This window comes from Heptranchias perlo, chromosome 11 (assembly GCF_035084215.1).
Source record: "Heptranchias perlo isolate sHepPer1 chromosome 11, sHepPer1.hap1, whole genome shotgun sequence".
Taxonomy (NCBI): domain Eukaryota; kingdom Metazoa; phylum Chordata; class Chondrichthyes; order Hexanchiformes; family Hexanchidae; genus Heptranchias; species Heptranchias perlo.
The window spans coordinates 60,986,318-61,008,418 of NC_090335.1; the positions used below are offsets into that span (position 1 = coordinate 60,986,318).

The 22,101-nt window shown below is 40.6% G+C and overlaps 1 protein-coding gene across 4 annotated transcripts in view; it reads right to left on the reverse strand.

Moving 5' to 3' along the window:
- Positions 1-22,101, reverse strand: part of synj1 (synaptojanin 1) — a 131,040-nt gene that overhangs the window by 33,012 nt on the left and 75,927 nt on the right. For 3 of the 4 annotated variants that reach the window (XM_067993188.1, XM_067993185.1, XM_067993187.1), the window contains 7 exons: positions 19,810-19,975; positions 11,102-11,125; positions 9,648-9,839; positions 8,490-8,574; positions 7,221-7,361; positions 4,258-4,450; positions 13-171 (listed from right to left, as the gene is read on the reverse strand). In XM_067993188.1, coding sequence (XP_067849289.1) covers positions 13-171; positions 4,258-4,450; positions 7,221-7,361; positions 8,490-8,574; positions 9,648-9,839; positions 11,102-11,125; positions 19,810-19,975 — 960 coding nt within the window. The remainder of the gene's footprint in view (positions 1-12; positions 172-4,257; positions 4,451-7,220; positions 7,362-8,489; positions 8,575-9,647; positions 9,840-11,101; positions 11,126-19,809; positions 19,976-22,101) is intronic. The other variant, XM_067993186.1, reaches the window with a different exon arrangement.

Below are 22,101 nucleotides of genomic sequence, written 5' to 3' on the forward strand. Positions count from 1 at the left end.
CATTCATCTTACATGTCCAGCATTTTTCTGATTAATGAGTTGGTCCCCTGACAGAAGAGAATCCCAGTTCTGTTGTTTGATCAGCTCTTTTACTTCTTCATTTGGAAGATCAATGCGGTAATTGAAATCTCCACACCAAAATATATAATCATGGGAAAACAGTAATCTCCCCTACAGAAAGTAAAGAGCACAAGGCTCAGAATTAAATTCAAAAGTAATCATTCTTTTTCACTTTAAAAAAAAATGTCCAGTTTTAAGTGTTTTGATTTTCAGGATTCCAGCTTTGGATAGTCGAAATACGCACCATTCTCTGCACTAGTACAAAACTGATTTTGTCGCTTATGTTTTAAATCTATTGTTTATTTCACTGACTATATACTTCAGCTAATTTTTGTTCTTTACACTCTTGGCATATCTCTCTCATGGTCTCCCAAGATCAGGAATTAAATACAACAGGCTAAATTGTCACCATAAGCGTTCATGACGCAGATCGCAGGGGGTGGGGGGCGGCGGCAGACACCGCGGGGGGTGGGGATGGTCATTGCAGGCAAGCTTGTTGGGCCCGGGGGAAGCAATCCTGCTCCTCCGGGTCCACAAGCTGTGCTATAAAAGGTACTTACCTGCTGTTTCCGGCCTTCTCGCCTCCTCTCACGTGGCATGAAGTAGAAGGCCCAGGAATCCCAACCCCAGGGGTTAAAAACAAAAAATCTGTTAAAATGGAGGCCCGCAGCCTCCTTAAAAGCTTTTGATGACCAATCCGCCTCCTGAGAGCAGTTTGGTTGCCCACCCCTTGTCCCGTCTCCATTAAAACCAGAAATGGATGGGTTGGAAGCAAGTTTTAGATTTTTAAAATTTTTACTGCCACATCCCCCCCCACACCATCATTTTTCAGAGTTATAATCATGCCCCATTGATGGGACCTTCCCTGTCTGCACAGCTCTGCTAAAAAAAAAAACTGTAAACCCACTGAGCTATTGTGACCTTTATTTTATCGATACTACTATAGTTACTGTTCTCTCAACTTTCCTCCCTTGGTTGTCCTAAATTATGAGGCACTACACCTAACACTCCAGCTACAAATGGAGGAAACCAACTCATTTTTTTGCAGAAGTGTAACAACTGGCCCACAAACTCTTTGTTCCAGAATTGCTGTTTGGATGTTTTGTTCTTCGTTATTCTACCCAGCACTTCCACGTTCTTCTAATTTTCATGCCATTGAAAATTTCACATCCTCACCATATTCAGTGGAACAAAACAGATGCAACTTCATTTTAGCTTAATTGTTAAACACACAAGTAACACTGCAGACATTCAAAGACAATCAAGAATTTCCTGCAGTATTGCAGCTTTTTGCATAAAACAACCACTTCTTAGAAACGAAGCTAACATTTGTTTCCAATGTAATCTCATTCAGTTCACTAATTGCGGAGATAAATGTGCGATTTAAACATTTCAATGGTAAGCAGACTTTAAAAAAGCAGCATCACTCCTCTCCCAAAAGTGAGGTGAGTGCATAATTCCTACCAGGCAATACAAACAGGATCTGAAGATATAGCCATGCATTCTCGTAAACATGCAACCTCTATTTTGAACCTGCTGATGTGTAGGGAGGCAGGGATGGCTGAATTAAGTCGTCTATGCGAACTATTTATTAAAATTAAAATCATATAAGATTCAAGATAATAAGAGATATATTATAACCTTTTTCCTCAAAGATATGGCAGTGTATTGGTTATGTACTGGACTAGCAACCCAGAGGTTGAGATCTCAAATCCCATGACAAGTTGTAAAATTTGAATTCAATAGATCTGGTATTCTGTGGGCTGGCACCATATAAATGACCGTGAAAGCTGTTCGATTGTCATAAAAACCCACTGATTCACATTGTCCTTCATAGAAGGGAAACTGCCGCCTCTACTCAGTCTGGCTTACATTCGCCTACTGTCTTGTGGTATGGGGAAAATGTCTTAAATGCCCTCTGAAGCCACTCAGTTAAGGAGAACTACGAAAGGACAATAAATGCGGCCTTGCTTATGTCCCCTGAACAAACAGGGCATACTGCCTTTTTGTAAAAAAAAAGGATGTAGAGCTCATCCAAAACTCTGCTGCTCATATCCTAACTCGCACCAAATCCCGTTCACCCATCACCCCTGTGCTCACTGACTTACATTGGCTCCCAGTCTGGGAACGCCTCGATTTTAAAATTCTTATCCTGATTTTCAAATCCTTCTATGGCCTCGCTCCTCCCTAACCTCCTCCAGCCCTACAACCCTCCGCAAACTCTGCGCTCCTCCAATTCTTGCTTCTTGCGCATCCTCGATTTTAATCGCCCCACCAATGAGGGCCTTGCCTTCAGCTGCCTAGGCCCTAAGCTCTGGAATTTCCTCCCTAAACCTCTCTGCCTCGCTACCTCTTTCTCCTCCTTTAAGATGCTCCTTAAAACCAACCTCATTGACCAAGCTTTGGGTCACCTGTCCTAATATCGCCTTATGTGATTCGATGTCAAATTTTGTTTGAAAATCGCTCCAGTGAAGCACCTTGGGATGTTTTACTATGTTAAAGGGGCTATATAATACCATCCACAGGATGAAATGCAGTAACTCGCCAAGGCTTCTTCGACAGCACCTTCCAAACCCGCAACCTCTACCACCTAGAAGGACAAGGGCAGCAGGCACATGGGAACAACACCACCTGCACGTTCCACTCCAAGTCACACACCATCCCGACTTGGAAATATATTGCCGTTCCTTCATCGTCGCTGGGTCAAAATCCTGGAACTACCTTCCTAACAGCACTGTGGGAGAAACTTCACCACACGGACTGCAGTGGTTCAAGAAGGCGGCTCACCACCACCTTCTCAAGGGCAATTAGGGATGGGCAATAAATGCTAGCCTTGCCAGCGACGCCCACATCCCAAGAACGAATAAAAAAAATAATCCAGTTAGATTTCTGTAACATCAATTATTAACAACTTGCACTTGTGTATGAAGGGCTAATTTTGTAGCCATCTCTCTAAACCATCCTCCCTGCAATTGTGGCTTCCATCCATGTTGTTGCTTGGGGACAAAAGTAAAATAAAACTGTTTGGGCAATGGCGTAAATCGGGCGATATCGAATTAGCTGCCCGTTATATACCCCACCTGATTTTACTTTCCATTGAAGTCAACTGAAGGAAAAATCTGCGTATGAATAATGGGCGGCCAATATGATATCGCCCTTTGCCTCTTCCTGCAACTGTCTCTATTCATTTGTCACTATAATTTTTTTTAGTCTCCCTCTGGCCTTTTACTGTGTGCATGGCTCTCCTATTTTGCCTTTCCATTATCTCCGTATCTGACTGCATTCCATTTTTTCTCTCTCTCTCTAAGAAAAATAGATAGACTTCCTTTTAAAAAAAATGTTACCTTCCTGTGATCTGTTCAGAGTTATAGTGAAATTGGCAATAGTGAAATTGTAAAAATGGTTTATTTTTGGTAAATTTGCAAATATATCCACAAATGTTTCTTCATCTGATTTCTTTCCTCTACTAGACACACTGGGGAGTTTATTAGCAACTGGCTACCAGGGAACTTATTTTTCTTGACTTTTTGTGTAAACAAATGTCCTGAGGCATGGCCTAAAGATCCAAGTGACAAATAAGCCAGATTGTCTAAACTATTACCAACTCCTCCATCCCTCATCACCCATTGTGATACTGCCTGTTGTGTGCAGATTAGTAATTTAGCTATTTTTTTTCATTTGTCATTTTCGATCAAAATATTTGAATTACTTAAAAGACCCACCACAATCAATGTTATAATGGAAGAAGAATATTGAGACGGGTGATTTTCTTATTTAACCAAACTGTGTCTAATAATGCATCTGGAAACTGATTGGAAACAGGGATCTTTCTAGATTAAGAAAATCTCAAATGCAAAATACATAACTTTACAAAGTAACACTTTGAAAACTTCCCTCAGGAAAATGAGTGAAACCAGTCCTAATTTATGGGTTGATCACTATTTATCTCATATCTCACAGTTCAGCTCACTTCAAAAAAATGAGTGTTTGAATGTCATTAATACAGATAAACATGCTGGTGAGCCACTCAATTATTTTTAGACATTAATACTTCATGCATTCTGCCAACTACTAAAACAAAATTTACATAATAAGATCTCCTTAATGATTGCGTTTCAATGCAAAATGAGGTTGAAAATATTTAAACTTCCACTGTTAATTAGTTTACTGCATTTATCTAAGTGATGCTGATCATACCATTGGAAAACTCAGTTTGCGAGCTATTTCAATGTAATCTTCGTTCCTTTCCTTGACCTGTGACTGGCCTGCAGCAAAATGTGCACAAACGAAGCAGAGGCTGGTGGTATGGAACAGCATGTGTACAGCAACTGCCCCTTTGTTACCAGTGGCTCCTCCCATTCCAGTCTTTACAGTGTCAACTGCTACATCCCTGAAACAGAATGGCATAACCCTGATTATCAAAACAGAACAGCCAACGCTAATCACATTTATTTGAAAGAAATGTTTTAATAAGTCAAGAATGTTTCCTGATCTTTCACATGTAATATTACCTATTATGTGCATCCGTCCAGCAACTCATTGTTTGTGGTAAGGTATTTACCCTTAAATATGACTTTCTTTTGCAAATTTTGTGCTTAAGATGATGGATATTAGTACTACAGAATGGGATGCTTTTCATTTCAGATAGCCATGATCACAATCAGGAGCTCGCAGTCAGATAAAGCATAGTTTGATAGAGGGTAAACTTCCATTTATTCTGACCTAACAATGTGCTTCAGCCTCAATCTTAGAAGAGAACCTCTTACTGCACAATTTTCCATTTTCCACACCAACCATCCCCTGACTTTTCTCTGCATCACTGCCAATTAATGCTGAGCTGATACCCATTAGGAGCTAGATTAAAACTCCCCAAACGCTTTTCATGTAGGACCCTGGGCTGGCTTTGAAATCAAGTCCAGGTAGTCTTTTAAAGGAGTTTACTTTTAATTATGACCAGGAAGGAATATTTGGGTAATCAACTATTTTCTATAAGTCAGGCCAAAAGCTACTCAGATAGGCATTTCAATTAAAACCTGCAAGTGTTTAATGCATTGAGTTGTGAAGGCAAAAATAGCAGTAACAGAATAAGGTTACAGACATGCATCAGTGGATTGACTAAATATAAATAATAGCTCAATTTAGATTCAAACAGTAGAATTTTACCAGAACAATGATATTTAAATCCAGACAGTGCAATATATCACTATTTTAATATGTAACTCAACATCTTTGTGTCATCCTACAGTTGGGAAGCAGTAGGATTTTTGAACACCCCAAACTGATGGTTTGTCCATCGTTGTTGATAATGACAGCCGATGATTCATCTATAATTTAATACAGGTTGTGGATTCTCATATCAACTATGAAATCCAATTTTAGTGAGGAATGTTTTCTCACACACAAGACATCAGATTGGCCTGACAGCTGATCTTTCCTTGATTTCCAATTGGGCTCTCTTTTCTTCATCTAGCTAGATATCATCTTTTGACACTTTTTCATGTCACAAGCATCGTGCTCCCATGTGTCAGTTCAGATGTCACATTTTTTTTACATTGGTCTTTGGGCAATCCTTACATCTTTTGAACTGACCATCAGGAAAACGTTTACCAAGCTTCAACTCACCGTAGAATACCATCTTGGGTAGTTTAGTATCAAGCATTCGGATTAGGTGGCCAGTCCACCTTAGCTACACTTTTACTATCATTGCCTCTATATCTGGCGCACCCCAAGTTACTGTCATAATAATGGGATCAATTTAATGGTGATGGAAATACAAGCTGCCAATAAAGGTTACATCTGGACAGTTTAAAGGGGCAATTTAAAAAGCAATTACTATACCAATGCAAATTTAAAACCTAACAACATCTGAAACTCTCCAAAATAGATCTGCAGCTCATTGTAGCATTTCTGGATATTTTGATCAAAATTTGGCTCTTTGTCTTTAAAATAAATTCCTGGTACTTAGCCTTTGAAAGAAAGCAATATAATGGACCAAGACAAACTGTACGGCATTATTAATGGGAAAGAGCAAAACTAGGCTAACAGTTTACTGCACTTTCATTCCTGGGTAGTAAAAGGTTACTGCTACCATTGTCATTTTTCTTGTTAACTGCTAGACTTACAAGCTCCAGTTTGCCACTTTTAAAGCTTCCGTTCTATAATGTATAGAACATTGATTAGCACTGCAATGCCAATACAGGCTGTTTTCAACGTCAGCCAAAAATCAAAAATCCTACAGTCCTGTAATCTGACACTGCAAATAGAAACGGAAACTGATTCTACTAGTGTTAAAGGTGTGAGTAATGAGGAAAGACTGGAAAAACCTGAACTGTTCACAGCATTGAAAGGAGGCATCTGAAGGTTGATCATAAAGAAGTATGCAAGTTAATAAACAAAATGGAAAAGGTAAATCTGAAAAATTAAATTAAATTGCAAGAGCTGGACTAGAATCACAAGTTCAAACTGGCAAAAGGCAAATTTAGGATTGATATCGGGAAGTTCTTCTTCACACAGAATGATCAATATGTGGAAAGACTGCCAGAGGGCGTGATGAAGGCAAAGACCCTAGAATCATTTAAGAGCCACTGGACGCTGCAATGGGAGGACTTAAGGGTATTCTGGATGGAAGAATTAAGGTGGGCCGAATGGCCTTTCTCAGCCATAATTATCTTGTGTGACCATACGATTGCTGCCCCACTCACCCCAAAGTTACTACTTTTTGTATCGATTTCAGATCACTCAGAGAATTCTGTATCTCAAATTCCATCTCTAAGCATTATTTTTTGAATTTAAGTGCATCATAATACAGTTTCAGATAACATGGCAGGTCCAAGGTGTTTTAATTTGGGCAAATTAAATATTTGACACTGGTATCATTTTTATAAATACTTCCCATCTTCAAACGATTGACATTAGAAACTACCATGCAGTATGTCTTAGATGACTTGGGTTTCTTCACCAGGCTTCAGTAAAATTTGGGTTAAGATGAGATGCCTCAGTAAAAAGTATTGATCTTTTAGATTTAAAAAATGCACTTGCACAAGTTACTGTATTATGCTTCACACAGATATTACAATGTTTAATTTTTTTGGCAGTTTGTAGAAAATACAGCTAATATCAAATATTTTCCTTTGTCAAACGATGCTACAAAACAGACTAACCTGATGTACGGTGCATGTTGTGGTCGGATAAAGACGAACAGGCAAACACCCACCAGCTGCTCAGAAGCTAAAAGAACGTACTTGCAATCCCTGGAGATACTCTTTTGAAGCTCAGCAGCCCATAGTTTCTGATTCGTGGTGCTGTCAAACAGTTGTGAATAATAAGAGCCAATATACACAAATACACTTACAATGCTGTGTTTTTAAATAAATACCTTATGTAAGGGAATGTGGGAGACTGGTGACAGCTAACTGCTGATATTGCAGCAGCATTTTAATTGCACTATGTGTGATCTCATTTTTCACCAGTCCACTAAGAACTTTAGAAATGTTGCACATTATTGGACAATATCTGATCTGATAGATCATATTCAAATACAACAAGAGCACTGATATTTCCAAGCACTTTTCCAAGTAGCAAAAGCCCACGTGACATGCAACCTGCTAACCTGATTTCAGGTTCAACTGTGTGCAAATCATTGTCACGACTGTGCTCTAATCAATGTACTCATAACGGTCATTACATTTGAGGTTGGGGCAGCGGTGCTACATTCCACTTTTGTGCCTAGTAGGAGGTTGAAAAGTAAAACCACGAATTGGTACTGGCCCAGAAACTCCAGTCTAAACAGGAATGCAAGTTAATTGGTGTTCTACAACTTATTTTCCACTTTGATACTTAAAAGCATAGTTTGACACTAGCAAACCAAATTCACAGTGAGAATTTCAATATAAATGACTAAAATAAACTCTGCAATCTACAAAGAAATTATTTTATGGATTATTAAGCATATTGTGGCAGGATTTAAATAGCCTCTTGAGGGTTCAATTAAAATATTTTAGAAATGCAACAGTCTCCAAAAATATTGTCTATAGAATTTTAAAGGACCTATATTAAAACTACTGAAAAATGATAAATAAATGCAACATAAATAATACAACACTTTCTTTTATAAATTCAAATAATTTTGGGTTGTTACATTTAGAGACAAAAAAGTTAAACCCAGTCGTTAATACCACAATTAAAATAATTTAATGCAAAAAATCATTCTACAGCTACAATGAATCAATAAGTTTCCTATTTAAAAGAAGCCCAAAACAAAATTATTTATTTAAAAAAGTAAAATCACTTGGTTTATCTCTATGTGTAACCACATTACATAAAAAGGGACATTAAAGGGACTTCAAAAATGTAAAGTGCACAGTCTGCTTTTCACTTCATTTGTGAGAAAAATTTGAATGACAAAAACTAAAAAAAGTATTACTACTTACCTTGCACTTACAATATTTCCTGCATTCAGCTCAACCATTTCCTCAAATCCAATAGCAAAAATGTCCACAGGTTTGCTTCCCTTATCTGGGATGAAAAAAATAAAAGTGAAAGAAAATGAGTTAGTACTCTCAATAAATTTGACAGGGTGAGGAGGGAGGGAGGGAAGTGGTGAGCAAAAGTGACCCAGGCACTGTAAATCTCCACAGGCTTGGTAATTGCTGCAGTGCATCCTGTAGATTATCCATACAGCAGCCACAAACAATCACATAGGCTTAGTCAAATGAGAATTTTATGTACTTGGGACATAGTACTGAAGGGGAGGGCAGGGTAGTGAGTAATTGAGGGGGTTGCGGAAGTGAGTATTTGGAAAGATTGGCTTCGTGAGGAGTTGAGGAACGCAAAGTGGAATACTTAGATTTTGGGTTGGGGCGAGTGGATAAAAGTGAAATTGAAAAAAAGAGACAAAAAGAAATTTTAATCCAAGAAAAAAAAGACGGGGAAGAGGAATTCAAAAAAATAAGGCATAAAAGACAGCAGGGAAAAAAAAACTTCCAGAAAGACAAAAACAGTCCCTCAAAAGAAAAAAAAAAGTGAGGAACAGGCCTTTTGGAAAAAAATAAAAACAAAGTGTATGCAATGAGACATAAAAAACAGACAACGCAATGGGAATAGTAAAGAAAATTGGGGGGAAAAAAAAGGAAAGCAGCACAACTTGGGCCCTGAAAGAAAGCAGTACATCACAAGGGGGTACTACAACAACCCGCATTTAGATAGGGCCTTTAACATAGAAAAAATGTCCCCATCTGCTTCACACAGGCGCAAGGAAAAAAAAAGATGCCAAGCAAAAGGAGGACAAATTAGGAGAGATAAACAACAGCTTGGTAAAAGAGAGAGGTTTTTAAGGATGGGCTTAAAAAGAGGAAGAGGTGGAGAAGTTTAGGGAGGGAACTGTCCTGAGAAGGTGGTGATGGGTCTTCTCATTGTCGTAGTACTTTGACCCCTTCAAATAAAAGGAATAAAAATAAGAACCATGCTATTTGGCTTCCTCAGACTTCTGCTGTCATGTGCCACTAACTCAACAGCACACTACATATGCTATACAAAACTACTGTGTACAGCTGAAGCTACCAAATACCACATAAAATACAGGATCTTACCATGAAAGTCCTGAACATTAGCTAATTTTGGTGCATCCAATAGCCAGTCAGTAAGGGTTTGATTCTTGAAAGCAATGCTGCGAAACTGCTTTCCACCATTCACATTCCAGGTTCCAACACAGACTCTGATCCGTTTTGGTTTTGTATACTTATGATAGTTTTCACACATTCCATGCAAGACTCGAGGGGAAGCTATAAAGTAAAGACGCACAGTTTTCCTTCAAACAAAACAAATTATCATACATGTAATACAGTCCAAAGCCAGTTCCCTGCAGCCTAACTCTGAATATATAATAATCTACCTTTTTCAAGAAATAAAAAGGGATTCCCTTTGGGGGGAGGAATGGGGAAGAGAGACGAGACAATAAAGTAAACTTAAAATGGCTGTAGCGACCTCACCCCTTCGATCCCGCGGCCTGCACATGGGTCACAATTTTAACCAGCCCTTTTGAGCAGATAGGAGAACATGGTAGGTGAGAGAGGCCATGATCAGCAATGGGGAGGCAGAAGACTTCCTTGAGGAATCGGGAGGGGTGGGGAGGGAGAGCACTCCTGCTCCTCCTGGCCCACAAGGAGTGCTGTAAAAGGCACTTACCTTGTGCAGCTGACAGCTCCTGCTCCCTTTCACTGCCGGGTTTCCTGACCCCTGGGAAAGCCTCGCAGCAGCAGTGAATTTTAAATCGGGCTCCCAATTAGGAACAGGAGTAGGCCATTCAGCCCCTCGAGCACTGTGGGAGCCCGATTTAAATATGTTAATGAAGCGTCCCACCTCTCCACGATAGCACAGTCAGACGCCACGAAACCCGCCGCCATAAAAGCGACAGGTTGGGGTTGCCTTCCCTGTTTTTTCATTTTTAAACCCCTCCCATTTCCCCGACCCTCTTTTGCCCGTCGTGGGGAGGGAGTTAATAGAGGCCAAAGTGTCCAAAATCTCCCAGGAGAAATTTTAGAAGTCCACTAAGCTATCAAAGGTATCAACTGCCAATAAATATGAAATTAGTATCTTCACTACAAATTTCTACGATACAATTTTTGAGCCTGTATGTGCAGCTACTTAAAAAAGTTTACATTTATTACAGCATAGCATAAATCTCTAGCAGTATTTGAGTGAGGCCTGTAATGTAATTTATATTTAAATAGTTTAAATTTAAATGGATGAAGTTTTCTTCCCTACAGTAAGAACATTTATTGTAATAGATCAGATATACCTACTGTTATGCTATAAACAAATTTTCATTTTTTTCTCACCAATCTTGAAAAGCACAGAAAGAGGGTCAACTTAAAATTAATGAGTCATCTATACAGAATGATAAATACTTAAATAAAGATTTGTTTCCTTTTGAAATGTAAAGACAATTAACACCGTAGAAACAATTAATAAAAGATGGATACTTATATAAAAAAAAGTGGCTGTGTTGCTGTTATTTCAGAAGGTTTTAGGCAAAGCACTATACCTGATTGGAGGGTCAATTCTGGAACTGCAACCGCAGCAAGAGGAGAAGAAGAAAAAGCATTAAACACATTTAAGCACAGGAAGCTCTTTCATAAGTAAAAAGAAATCTCATCATGCAGTACAAAAAAAGATTATGCTAGAATAATGCAACTTGAACACATGGTGCAACTTATTTCTTTCTCACACTAATCTGTACATATTTATTATATAACATTAATTATAAATTCACTGATTAAAATATTGTTCTATCTTAACTGTAGACTGAGCAATGGTTTCAGATAGTCTTATATCATATTACAAACGGTTTCATTTTACTAAACCTTTGCACAGTGTTAGAATTAAGAAGCAGGTTTCAGCATGGTCATTGAATGCCAATTGTAATCCTTCGATCCATTGTGTTCGCCAGTGAAAGTAGGAATCAGGGGGACATTAATATCTACGTATGAAAGATGATCTTGCAAGGTTTTCACAGATATAAGTTGCACCAAGATATATTCTGATTCCAATACAAATGACAAAGGAACAGGAAAAGACAACAGGAACAGAACACAAAAGTTTCTGAAGAACAGTTCAGGCTGACTCAAGGTTTAGGGTAAACTTAGAAATGAACAATTAATGTCCCCATTTTCCAGAAAGCAGTGTGTTGAAAAATAGGTGTAATTTCTTTGCTAAATTGTTATTAAAATGCAGACCATCCAGTACCTACATAACATCAACCTGAATTTCCACCCGGCACAAACTAAAGGGATGCAATGACTGATCAGAGGCTGGAAGGGCAATTTTTAACCTCTGTTGGGAGTTCATCCTCAAACTTCAGTAAAAGATCCAAAAAGAAGAGTGAATTTTTCTCAACATTCTCTGCTCCCTCCTTTACTGAAGACATTGACTGTGTGTTAGGATATCTGCAGATGTTGGGCAACCTCCAGTAACTTACCCAAGAGGCCATTATTCATCTGTGAGCCTCAACAGTGAGCGGGAGCAGACTTTGACTGAAGGGATAAATCACAGCTGAGCACAATACTTTCACACCGGATGTTCACACAACCAGCAGGAATTGCTGCATAGCAATAAGGAGTGGGAGTCCTGACTGACGTTTTCCCACCTGAACTGTGATGATACTGGGCAGGATTTCACCCAACATGGGCAGCACTGACCAGGATGATTCAACAGCTGAACTGGTACTGCTGTTTCATAAGCACATGTCAACAAAACATTTTTTTTAATATCACTAAAGTTGATGAGGTTTTCTGTTGTAATTGTTAACAGCTATTTTTTGTTGCAGTCTGAACTGATCCTTCAATATGTATGGTAGACAACCATGAATCATCAAAAGTAAAAATAAAATCCACATACATGGAAAGTTATTAACAGTACAAGTGAAATTTTACTCAATCCCCAGTATTAGCAATTCCATGTCTATGGTCAAACAGATTGTGAGCAACTACTTTTTCGTTCTGACCTACTGCATGTACTGAGCTTGCAAGAAAGAAGAACGTATATTTATGTAGTGCCTTATCATGGCCTCAGGACATCCTAAAGTGCTTGACAGGCAAGGATTACTTTTCTGAAGTGTGGTCGCTGTTGCTATGTAGGCAAACACTGACTAATGTGCACAGAAGGCCCCACAAACAGGAAATGACTGAATGAATAGTGCCTTGGGATCTTTTAAATCCACTTGAGCAGGCAGACGCTGCCTCGATTAACAGCTCATCCCAAAGACAGCACTTCCAACAACACAGCCTCCCTCAGCACTGCATGAAGCATCAGCCTAGATTATGTGCTTAAGTCCATAGTGGGGCTTGATTCTAGAACCTTGTGACTCTCAGAGCAGACTGCTAGCAATTGAATTAAACTGATACTGAATTACAAGTGGAACCTTGTAAAGTAACTAAAAGTTTAAAAACTTTAAAACATTATTGGCCATTAAATGGTACTTCCTGGTGGCCCTTCCTCCCTTTTTAAAGGGAAACAATGTAGCTAGTTTCCACCATCCAAATCTTCAGTGTGCAAATTCTTAGCCTTTTTAAGGATTCAGCAACAATTTTCCACCTCAAAATGGAGAAGATGAAACTTCTTAATTCTTGGAAATGCATTTCTGTAATTGTATTTTGAAATTCTGCTGTACAAGTCTCCAGAAATCTTTTGTGGACGTTTGACAAAGTTCAAATGCACATTCAATACTTAGAAGATACATTTGGATTCTTTTCCTCTCGAAAATTGTACACTTATGGGAGTGGAAAATATATGGAAATGTGTACTAATGTTCAGTTACCCACCACAAGTCTATTTTTTTCATTTTTAAAAAAAAAGGGATTCAACCTCTACACACATATTGAATTTAAAGCATGTAAGGAAGCCATTTGGCCCATCACTCTGAAAGAGTTAGCAATTTAGTCAATTTCTGCTGTACTTTCTCCATACCCTTTTAAATTTTTCTTTTTCAAATAGTTACCCACTTACACTTTAAAAGCTATAATGGATTCTGCTTCTAGCACAGTTTCTGGTATGGCATTCCATGACCTAACAAATCTCTGTAAAAAAAAAAATTCTTCTAACCTTCCATTTTATTTATGCCCTGACCAGTAGAAATATTTTTCCCTATTTACCTCATCAAACTATTAATTTTGAACACCTATCAGATCTCCTCTTAACCTTTTCTGCTCTAATGAAGAGAGAGACCCAGACTCATACACAGGAATTTCAATCACTTCACAAAGACCTCATATCTTTAAGAAAAGTTGGGTGGGAGGTTTGTATGTAGTTAAACTCCATTCTACGAAAGAGATGATCATATCTATGGTTGGAATTGTATCATTCTTCCTTATTCTTTCAGCTTCCACATCCAAATATGAGCATACTAAAATAGTGTCGAAATTGGCAGTGGGGCTCTAAGATCTGTGTGATCCATCTGGCTTGGAATATTGGCTGTGCCAAAATACTTGTCTTTATCTCATGGCTCAAGGTGACATATCTTTTGGAAGCATGTCAGCTGCTCCAGTAACTTGGCTCACAGAAAGCCTTAAGAGGAACTCTGTGCATTACTTGTACAACAGCCTTTTTGTGGGACAAAGTGGGTCCTGACTTTCCTTGGTGGCCCTGTGCTACTAGAAAGGTACAAGATCGAAAATACCCAATTTACTAATCTCCGTTTAGCAACTTGTGTTTCTTATAGAAAACTATGGAAAAACAAAAACAACTGGCCAATGGAGTAAAATTCTTGGTTAACTACATAAATATCTAAAGCTTTGGGCAAATCAACCAAGTGATATTACTTTTCAATAAAGAAATGAGGAAACGTGAAATACAACTTTCTTGATGGTTTGCTTGGTAAAGATAGTGTTAAAACAGAGATATACAGACCAAAAATTCCCATCATGGTTAAATAACCGGTGAAAATTCACTGCCTAGGTTCACATGAAGGCAGGCCATGGTAACAGATGGCAACTGGTACCAAAACCATTTGTCAGCATGAGTTAGCACTTTCCTATAGCCCCAGTATGCAGCATCATTTGTATCTTGCGGACCAGCATCTCACTGCACACATTCCAACTGCCCAACAAAATCTCCTCCTTAGAAAAAGTGAAGAACATAACTTCTGACGAGATGTGATCCCATTCATCCAAAAACTGTTGGGAATTTCTGCCAGTACTGTAGATGGTAGCGATCTATAGTCACTGCTGGGTGGTAGAGGCAGCAGCTTGGGTAAAAGGCTTCTTCCTGGCCCCTGTTGTCTACTACATCTTGCATGTTTAGTTCTTGGGAATGTGGTAAAACCTTTGGCCCAAAACAGCTTTTTGTTTGCTAAGCATATCCCTTGTGAAGGTCTTGATATCTACTTTATATATTTTTTATAGGAATTTGTAGCTACATCAATTTCTTTTAATTGGCATCCTATTGTTTTCTACCCTCAATGTCTACCCTGATTATCAGAACATTATGGTCACCAAATTCCAAATGTTCCATTACTTCTACTTTGCCTACTGTTCCTTCGTTAGAACTAAATCCAATATTGCATTACCCCTGTGGGTTCATTAACGTACTGTTTTAGAAACGAGTCTCTCACAATTTCAATAAATTCCTGCTCGCAGGACTGTCCCCATTGTGCACTCAAGTCAATGTGAAGATTGAAATCCCCCAGGATTACAACTGAAGATTTGGCACTAATCTGTCTTATCCTCTCCCACAAAATTGCATTAGTCTCCCTGATTATTTGGTGGCCTGTAACATACTTCTATTACTAACTCTTTCCCTTTACCGTCCTTTAATTCTATGCAAAGAGACTCAGTACCACTTCCAGCAACCAACTCCATTGGTAACTAGTCCCCCTCTAACAAATAATGCCACCCCACCCCCTGCTTTACCTTCCGAAAAAAAACAAAACCCTGCAAGTTAACTCCCCAATCAATTGATTTCAACCACGTTTCAGTCACTCCTACAACCTCAATTTCCTCCCCATGTACCAGCACTTCCAGCTCACCCATTTTATTCCTTTTACTCCTTGCATTCATATAAGCACAATTCAAGTTATTCTTTAATACCCATGTTCCTTTTATTCTAAAAATTCTTAACCAAAAGTCTGTTCTGTTTTTCCCTCCCCCTGCCATACTAGCTTAAATCTATCCCAATGCCTTATTTCTTGTTTTTGCAAGCACACTGGAAACTTCTGGTTCAGGTGGAGTCCGTCCTACTTGAGCAGCTTTTCTCGGTCCCAGAGCTGGTCCCAATATCCTAGGAATCTGAAACCCTGCCTCCTGCACCATCTCTCAAGCCACGCATTACTTGATCTTATCTATACTTGCCTGACCTGCCCAGTGCGTGGCACAGGAAGTCATCCTGAGATTACCACACTTGAGATCTTGCTCATCAATCTTGAACCTAACCCCTCATACTGCCACCGCAAGACCTCCATAGTATTCTTTCCTATGTCAGTGGTTCCTATATGCACCGTGACTTAGGAAGTGCTGCAATGTCAGAGGTGCCATCTTTTGGATGAGACATTAAACTGAGACCCCATCTGCCCTCTCAGGTTGATTTAAAAGATTCCAAGGCACAAATCGAAGAAGAGATGGGGAGTTCTTCTGGAATTCTGGCCAACATTTAGCCCTCAACTAAAAGCTAAAACAGATGATCTGGTCATTTATTTCATTACTGCTTGTAGGACCTTGCTATGAGCAAATTGGCTACCGCATTTCCTGCATTGGCTATACATCAAAGGTACTTTATTGGTTGTATAGTGCCTTGATACGTCCTGAGCGCACGAAAAGGTGTTATATAAATGCAAGTTCTTTTTTATACTAAAAATATGGTAAGTATGGGGAGCAGATTATCAGAACGGGAGGTGGAAAAGAAATTCTTAACAGGAGGAACTAGACAGGGTCTTGTCAACAAATGGGATTCACGGTTATTAGAAATGCACCAATAAATGCTGTGGATAGGTGGGCGAGCTAGATCAAAGCTCCACCAAAAATAATGACTTGTTGACAGGTCTGTCAATGCAAGAAGTGATTCAAAGTGAACTAGAAACAATTAATTGTATATGTTATCGTTCATTATGCCAACTTGGGCATCAAAGGGGAGAGATATAAGCAAACTAGCATCCCATGTTCTTCAGTTTTTTCTATTTTGGTGTGCCACTATTTGAGTTGTTGACAAATAAGGGACTTTGTGGGAGTTCTCTTACATAAAAAAAGGTTTTTATCATGGACACATAGTTCAAAGTTACTGAAAAGATTGCCAAGAATTTGTTTTGGTGTAAAGTACTGCAATCTATCTAATCTGTTGATTTGCTCGAGTTTGTATAATTTTCTTCTAAATTAACACAAATTTGGGGCTTGATTTTACCGGCGGGTTTCCTGTGCGTTTCCAGCGGGGGGCCCCAAAAATCCCGATATCCAGGCACGTGACCGGATCGTGCCACGATCCCGCCCACTTCCGGGTTCCCCGATGACGTGCGGGGGTGCGTGCATATCCCCCGCTGGTGGGAATCCCGCAGGCAATTAAAGCCAGCGGGATGCCACTTGAGTGTATTTATATCGCTTGTTCAGGTCATTAACTGACCTGATTAAGGGACTGTGTGTGATTTTGGAGAAACATGGGACTGTTTCACACAATGGGGGAAACAGTCCTAGTTGAACTGGACGTGTTGCAGCCGTCAGCCTGTGCCAGCTGCAAAGGTCCATTTGACAGGTGTGGGGGGGGGAACGACCCTCACCCATTGCAGGAGGCCGCTCTGTCACTTGGGACAAAGTGTGGCCTCCACCACCCCCCTCCTGACGGTCAAAGTCACCAACCTGCACACTCACCCCGGGGTCCGGAGACATGTGCCTACCTTGCGGACCCCCTCAGATGTACATATTGCGGATGGGGGCAGTCGTAGCTGCAGTCATGACCCCCTCGGAGGGCGAACAGCATCCCCAGCCTCGCCATCCACGCCGTCCACCTCTGACACGTGGAGCTCCACAACAGAGTGCTGTGACACATCCACCTGTACAGCAGGAGGGAGGGCTACCGCAGAGAGAGACGCGTCGCAGAGGGCACTACCCTCGCCACAGGGCCCACAGACCGAGGCGCAGCTCCCCGGACCTCTCCGAGCAGCAGTGCACACGGAGGCGCAGATTCACTCGACATGTAGTCGTGGACATCTGCAGCCTCTTTCATGCCGAGCTGCTCCTGGCTGGCCCCAGCACAATCTGCTTACCTGTCGCTGCCAAAGTCACCACTGCCCTCCACAACTTCTCCTCCGCATCCTTCCAGGGTGCAGCCGGGTACACCGCCGATGTCTCTCAGTCGTCTGCGCGGAAGAGCCCTGCAAATACACCTGCACCTACTCTGCAGTGACACAATGGGTGGCATCAGTGGTGGGTCCTCATAGTGATACCCAGGAGCGGGCATTATTGCACAAAACAGACAGGATTCGCGGAGACATGGCAGTGGTGGTGCCAATATAATGTGTGATGTGAGTTGTTCTGAAATTCAATATAGGTAACACCCATGACAAACCCTCAAACACCCTTGTGCATCCCCTTCATGCTCAAGACACGTTTGCCTTACGCTGCCTACTGCACATATGTGATGCATGCCCTGTGGCTGCAGCACAGGTGGTGGCAGGTTGAGTGAGGCTGGCCGTGAGGGAGATGCACGAGAGGGTGCGTATGGGATAGAGCCATGAGATTATATGAGGATTGGGTTGCGTGTTAGTGGCGGGGTGAGTACTCGCGAGGTGAGTAGGTGCAGGTAAGATGAGGATGGGGTTTGAGTGGGTATGAGGGGTGATGTGACAGAGTGGTGTTGGCGGTGCCGAAGGAGATGTGGGGTGGGGGCAGTGTTGTGGCAGACGGAGTGTAGGGGAAAGACTACGTGTTCTCACTGTGGCTGACCTACTGTGGTCATTGTAGCGCCTCCTGCACTGTATGCAGGTGGGCGATATTTTGGTGGTGCAGGTGACCTCCTCTGCCACCTCAAGCCAGGCCTTCTTGGTGGCAGAGGCAGGCCGCTTCCTCCCGCCCGCCGGGTGGAAGATCTCTGTCCTCCCTCTCCTCCTCACCCCATCTGGTGATACCTGGGGTGAGGCATCATTAAACTGGGAGCAGCCTTCCCCCTGGGCTGCTCCATGCTGTAATGTGTTCTATTGGTTGCAGCATCTGTCAGTGGAGGACTGCCCCTTTAACTAGAGAGCCTCCAGCTGACAGATCGTACTGCGCATGCGCAGCCCGCCCGACGCGCAGACCAGCAGCGCAGTCCCCGGAGGAGCAGGTAATTGGATCCAATTAGTGGATTGCCTGCTACGATCGTGCGGGCAACCCACTAATTTCACCGAGCGTGTTGACCACGCTCCCGAAACCCAACCCGCCGGAAACCCACAGGCCTGGTAAAATCGGACCCTTGTAGTTTTTAGTCTATCAGTGAGATCAAGAGTGTACATAATATCTGGTGCTATATTTAGTCCACACCCAATGGTAAAAGGATTAATTGTTTGTCCAAAGACCCATATTCTAGATACAGGAGGAAAGGGAAGCTACCTTGAACTAGGTAGGTTTTGTTTGGGCTGTAAAATTGGTCAGTCCTCAATCCCATACTATCAGCTTAGTAGAGATTTTTCCCAACAATCTTTGTGTTGACTACACTGATGGTTGGAAATCTAAAAAGTGCTGTATTGTTCAAAGTGCAGAACAATAGTAAATGGATAAAGCAATGGGTCTAAAACATTGACAAATTCTGGAAATTTGAGACTTATTCTCAGTCCTCCATACCCTTCATCAATAAAAGCCCTCTCACCAGGATGATCTTTTCCAAATTGTGGTCAATATCAGTCTTCTCTGGCAGCAAAAGGCTCAAACTTTCAGCTTATTTTCATCTTCCTGCCAAAGTTCCAGATGACACTTATCTAGAAGCCCACCCAAAAGCTAATAGTACTTTAGTCACAATCCTTTGCAGAAACGAGCAATCAGAGGCTTCTGTACATAAACTACACATTAAACTCTGTTTCTTGTATTTCTTAAAGTCAAAGCATAATTTTTCATAATTTTCCCAGCACAAAAGAAATTGTGAATCAAAAGTTGCTTTGAAGGTTTAAACTGACTGTTTCAAGTTTGACAGCAGTTTTAGTTATTCATCAGTTGACAAGTCTACTGCCAGACAAGGCAGGTCAGCAAACTGACTGAAATTATTTGATATTCACTACACCCACTTATAGAAGCAACCGTGTCTTACCGTGTAAAGTGCTTGTCGTTAGGAGAGCTCGAGCTTTATCTGCCAAGTCACTGTTCAATGTATTACCAAGTAGCAAGATGTCAATAGCCTCCTGCTTGGAGCTATCAAAGAAATTATTCTGAATGGTTCTTGTCACAGAGCGAGCTCCATCCTTAAGCTTTCCACCCTAGAGAAAAAAAGGCAGTTACACTACTGTGAATAATGAAATTCATTATTTTAACTTCACAGCTTAATATCAATACTGGGTATATTGATGATCACAATATTGTCTGCACTTCAGAGCAGACAATATTGTGATCATCACTGAACAAAGCACTTTGAGGTATTTAGATGTGACAATGCGCAAAACATATGAGTTAAACTAGATCAATTTTCTATTAAACTTTGGTATATTTAACTCACCATTAGGACAACACCCAGAGAAAGCAGGGGAAAGCAATAAACAGGGAAAGAAAAACAGATCAATGTTACTGAATAACCTACATAATTATATCTTTCATTACTCTTATCAGTGCAGTTAAAAGCAACCATCATGGACTAGGGTACTAGGAGTAGGCCATTTCGCCCCGAGAACCTGTTCCACCATTCAATGAGATCATGGATGATCTGTGACCTAACCCACCTTAGTCCCATACCCCTTAAAACTTTTGGTTAACAAAAATCTATCAGTGTTAGATTTAAAATTAACAATTGAGCTAGCATCAACTGCCGTTTGTGGAAGAGTTCCAAACTTCTACCGCCTTTTGCATGCATGTTTCCTGAATTCAGTCCTGAAAGTCCAGGCTCTAATTTTTGGACTATGTCCCCTAGTTCTAGATTCCCCAACCAGTGGAAATAGTTTCTCTCAATCTATCCTTAGTTCCCCTTAATAGCTTGAAAACGTCGATCAAATCACCTCTTATTCTTCTAAATTCCAGGGAATACAATCCTAGTATGTGTAATCTCGCCTCGTAATTTAACCCTTGGAGTCCAGGTGTCATTCTAGTAAATCTACGTTGCACTCCCTCCAAGGCCAACATATCCTTCCTAAGGTGCGATGCCCAGAACTGAACACAGTATTACAGGTGTGGTCTAACCAGGGCTTTGTAAAGCTGTAGCAAAACTTCTACCCCCTTGTATTTTAGTCCTCTGGATAAAGGCCAGCATTCCATTAGCCTTTTTGATTATTTTCTGTACTGGTTCATGACATTTTAATGATCTATGTACATGGACCCCAAGTCTCTTTGGACCTCCACTGTTTTGAGCTTTTCACCATTTAGAAAGTACTCTGATCTATCCTTTTTAGGTCCAAAGTGGATGACCTCACACTTGCCACAGTTTTGCCCAATCACTTAATCTATTAATACCTCTCTAATTTTAAGCTTCCATCTACACCGCTTACAATTCTGCCTAGCTCTGTCATCGGCAAACCTGGATATGTGGCTCTCTATCCTATTATCTAAGTCGTTAATTACAGTGAATAGTTGAGGTCGCAACACAGATCCCTGTGGGACACCACTAGTCACATCCTGCCAATTTGAGTATCTGCCCATTATCCCTACACTCTGTCTCCTGCTACTCAGCCAATTTCCTAATCAGGTCAATAATTTGTCCTCAAATCCATGAGCTTCAGCTTTAGCTAACAATCTCTTATGTGGGACTTTATCGATTGCCTTCTGAAAGTCCATTTAAACAACATCCATAGACATTCCCGTCCACAACTTTAGTCACCTCTTCAAAAAATTCAATCAGGTTCATCAGGCATCACCTACCCTTTACAAACCCATGCTGGCTCTCACTGAACAGCTGAAAATTTTCACTGTGTTCAGTCACTCTATCCTTGATTATAGACTCTAGTAATTTCCTGACAACAGATGTTAGGCTAACTGGTCTATAATTCCCTGATTTCCCTCTCACCTTTCTTAAATAGCGAAGTGACACATGCAAATTTCCAATCTACAGGAACGGTTCCTAAATCGAGAGAAATTTGGAAGATTATAGTTAGGGCTTCTACAATGTTCTTGCCTACTTCCTTTAAAACCCTGGGATGGAAACCATCTGGTCCTGGGGATTTGTCACTCTTTAGTGCCATTATTTTCTTCATTACTGTTAATTTGTTTACGATAGTTATGGTGAGTCCCCATCCCTGATCAAAATCAGTTTCCTTGGGGTGTCTGGCATCCTATCCACTTCCTACACTGTAAATACTGATGCAAAGTAATTATTTAACACATCCACCATTTCCTTATTTTCATTTACAATATCAACATTATCAGTTTTTAAGGGGCCCACATTGGTCTAGACGACCCTCTT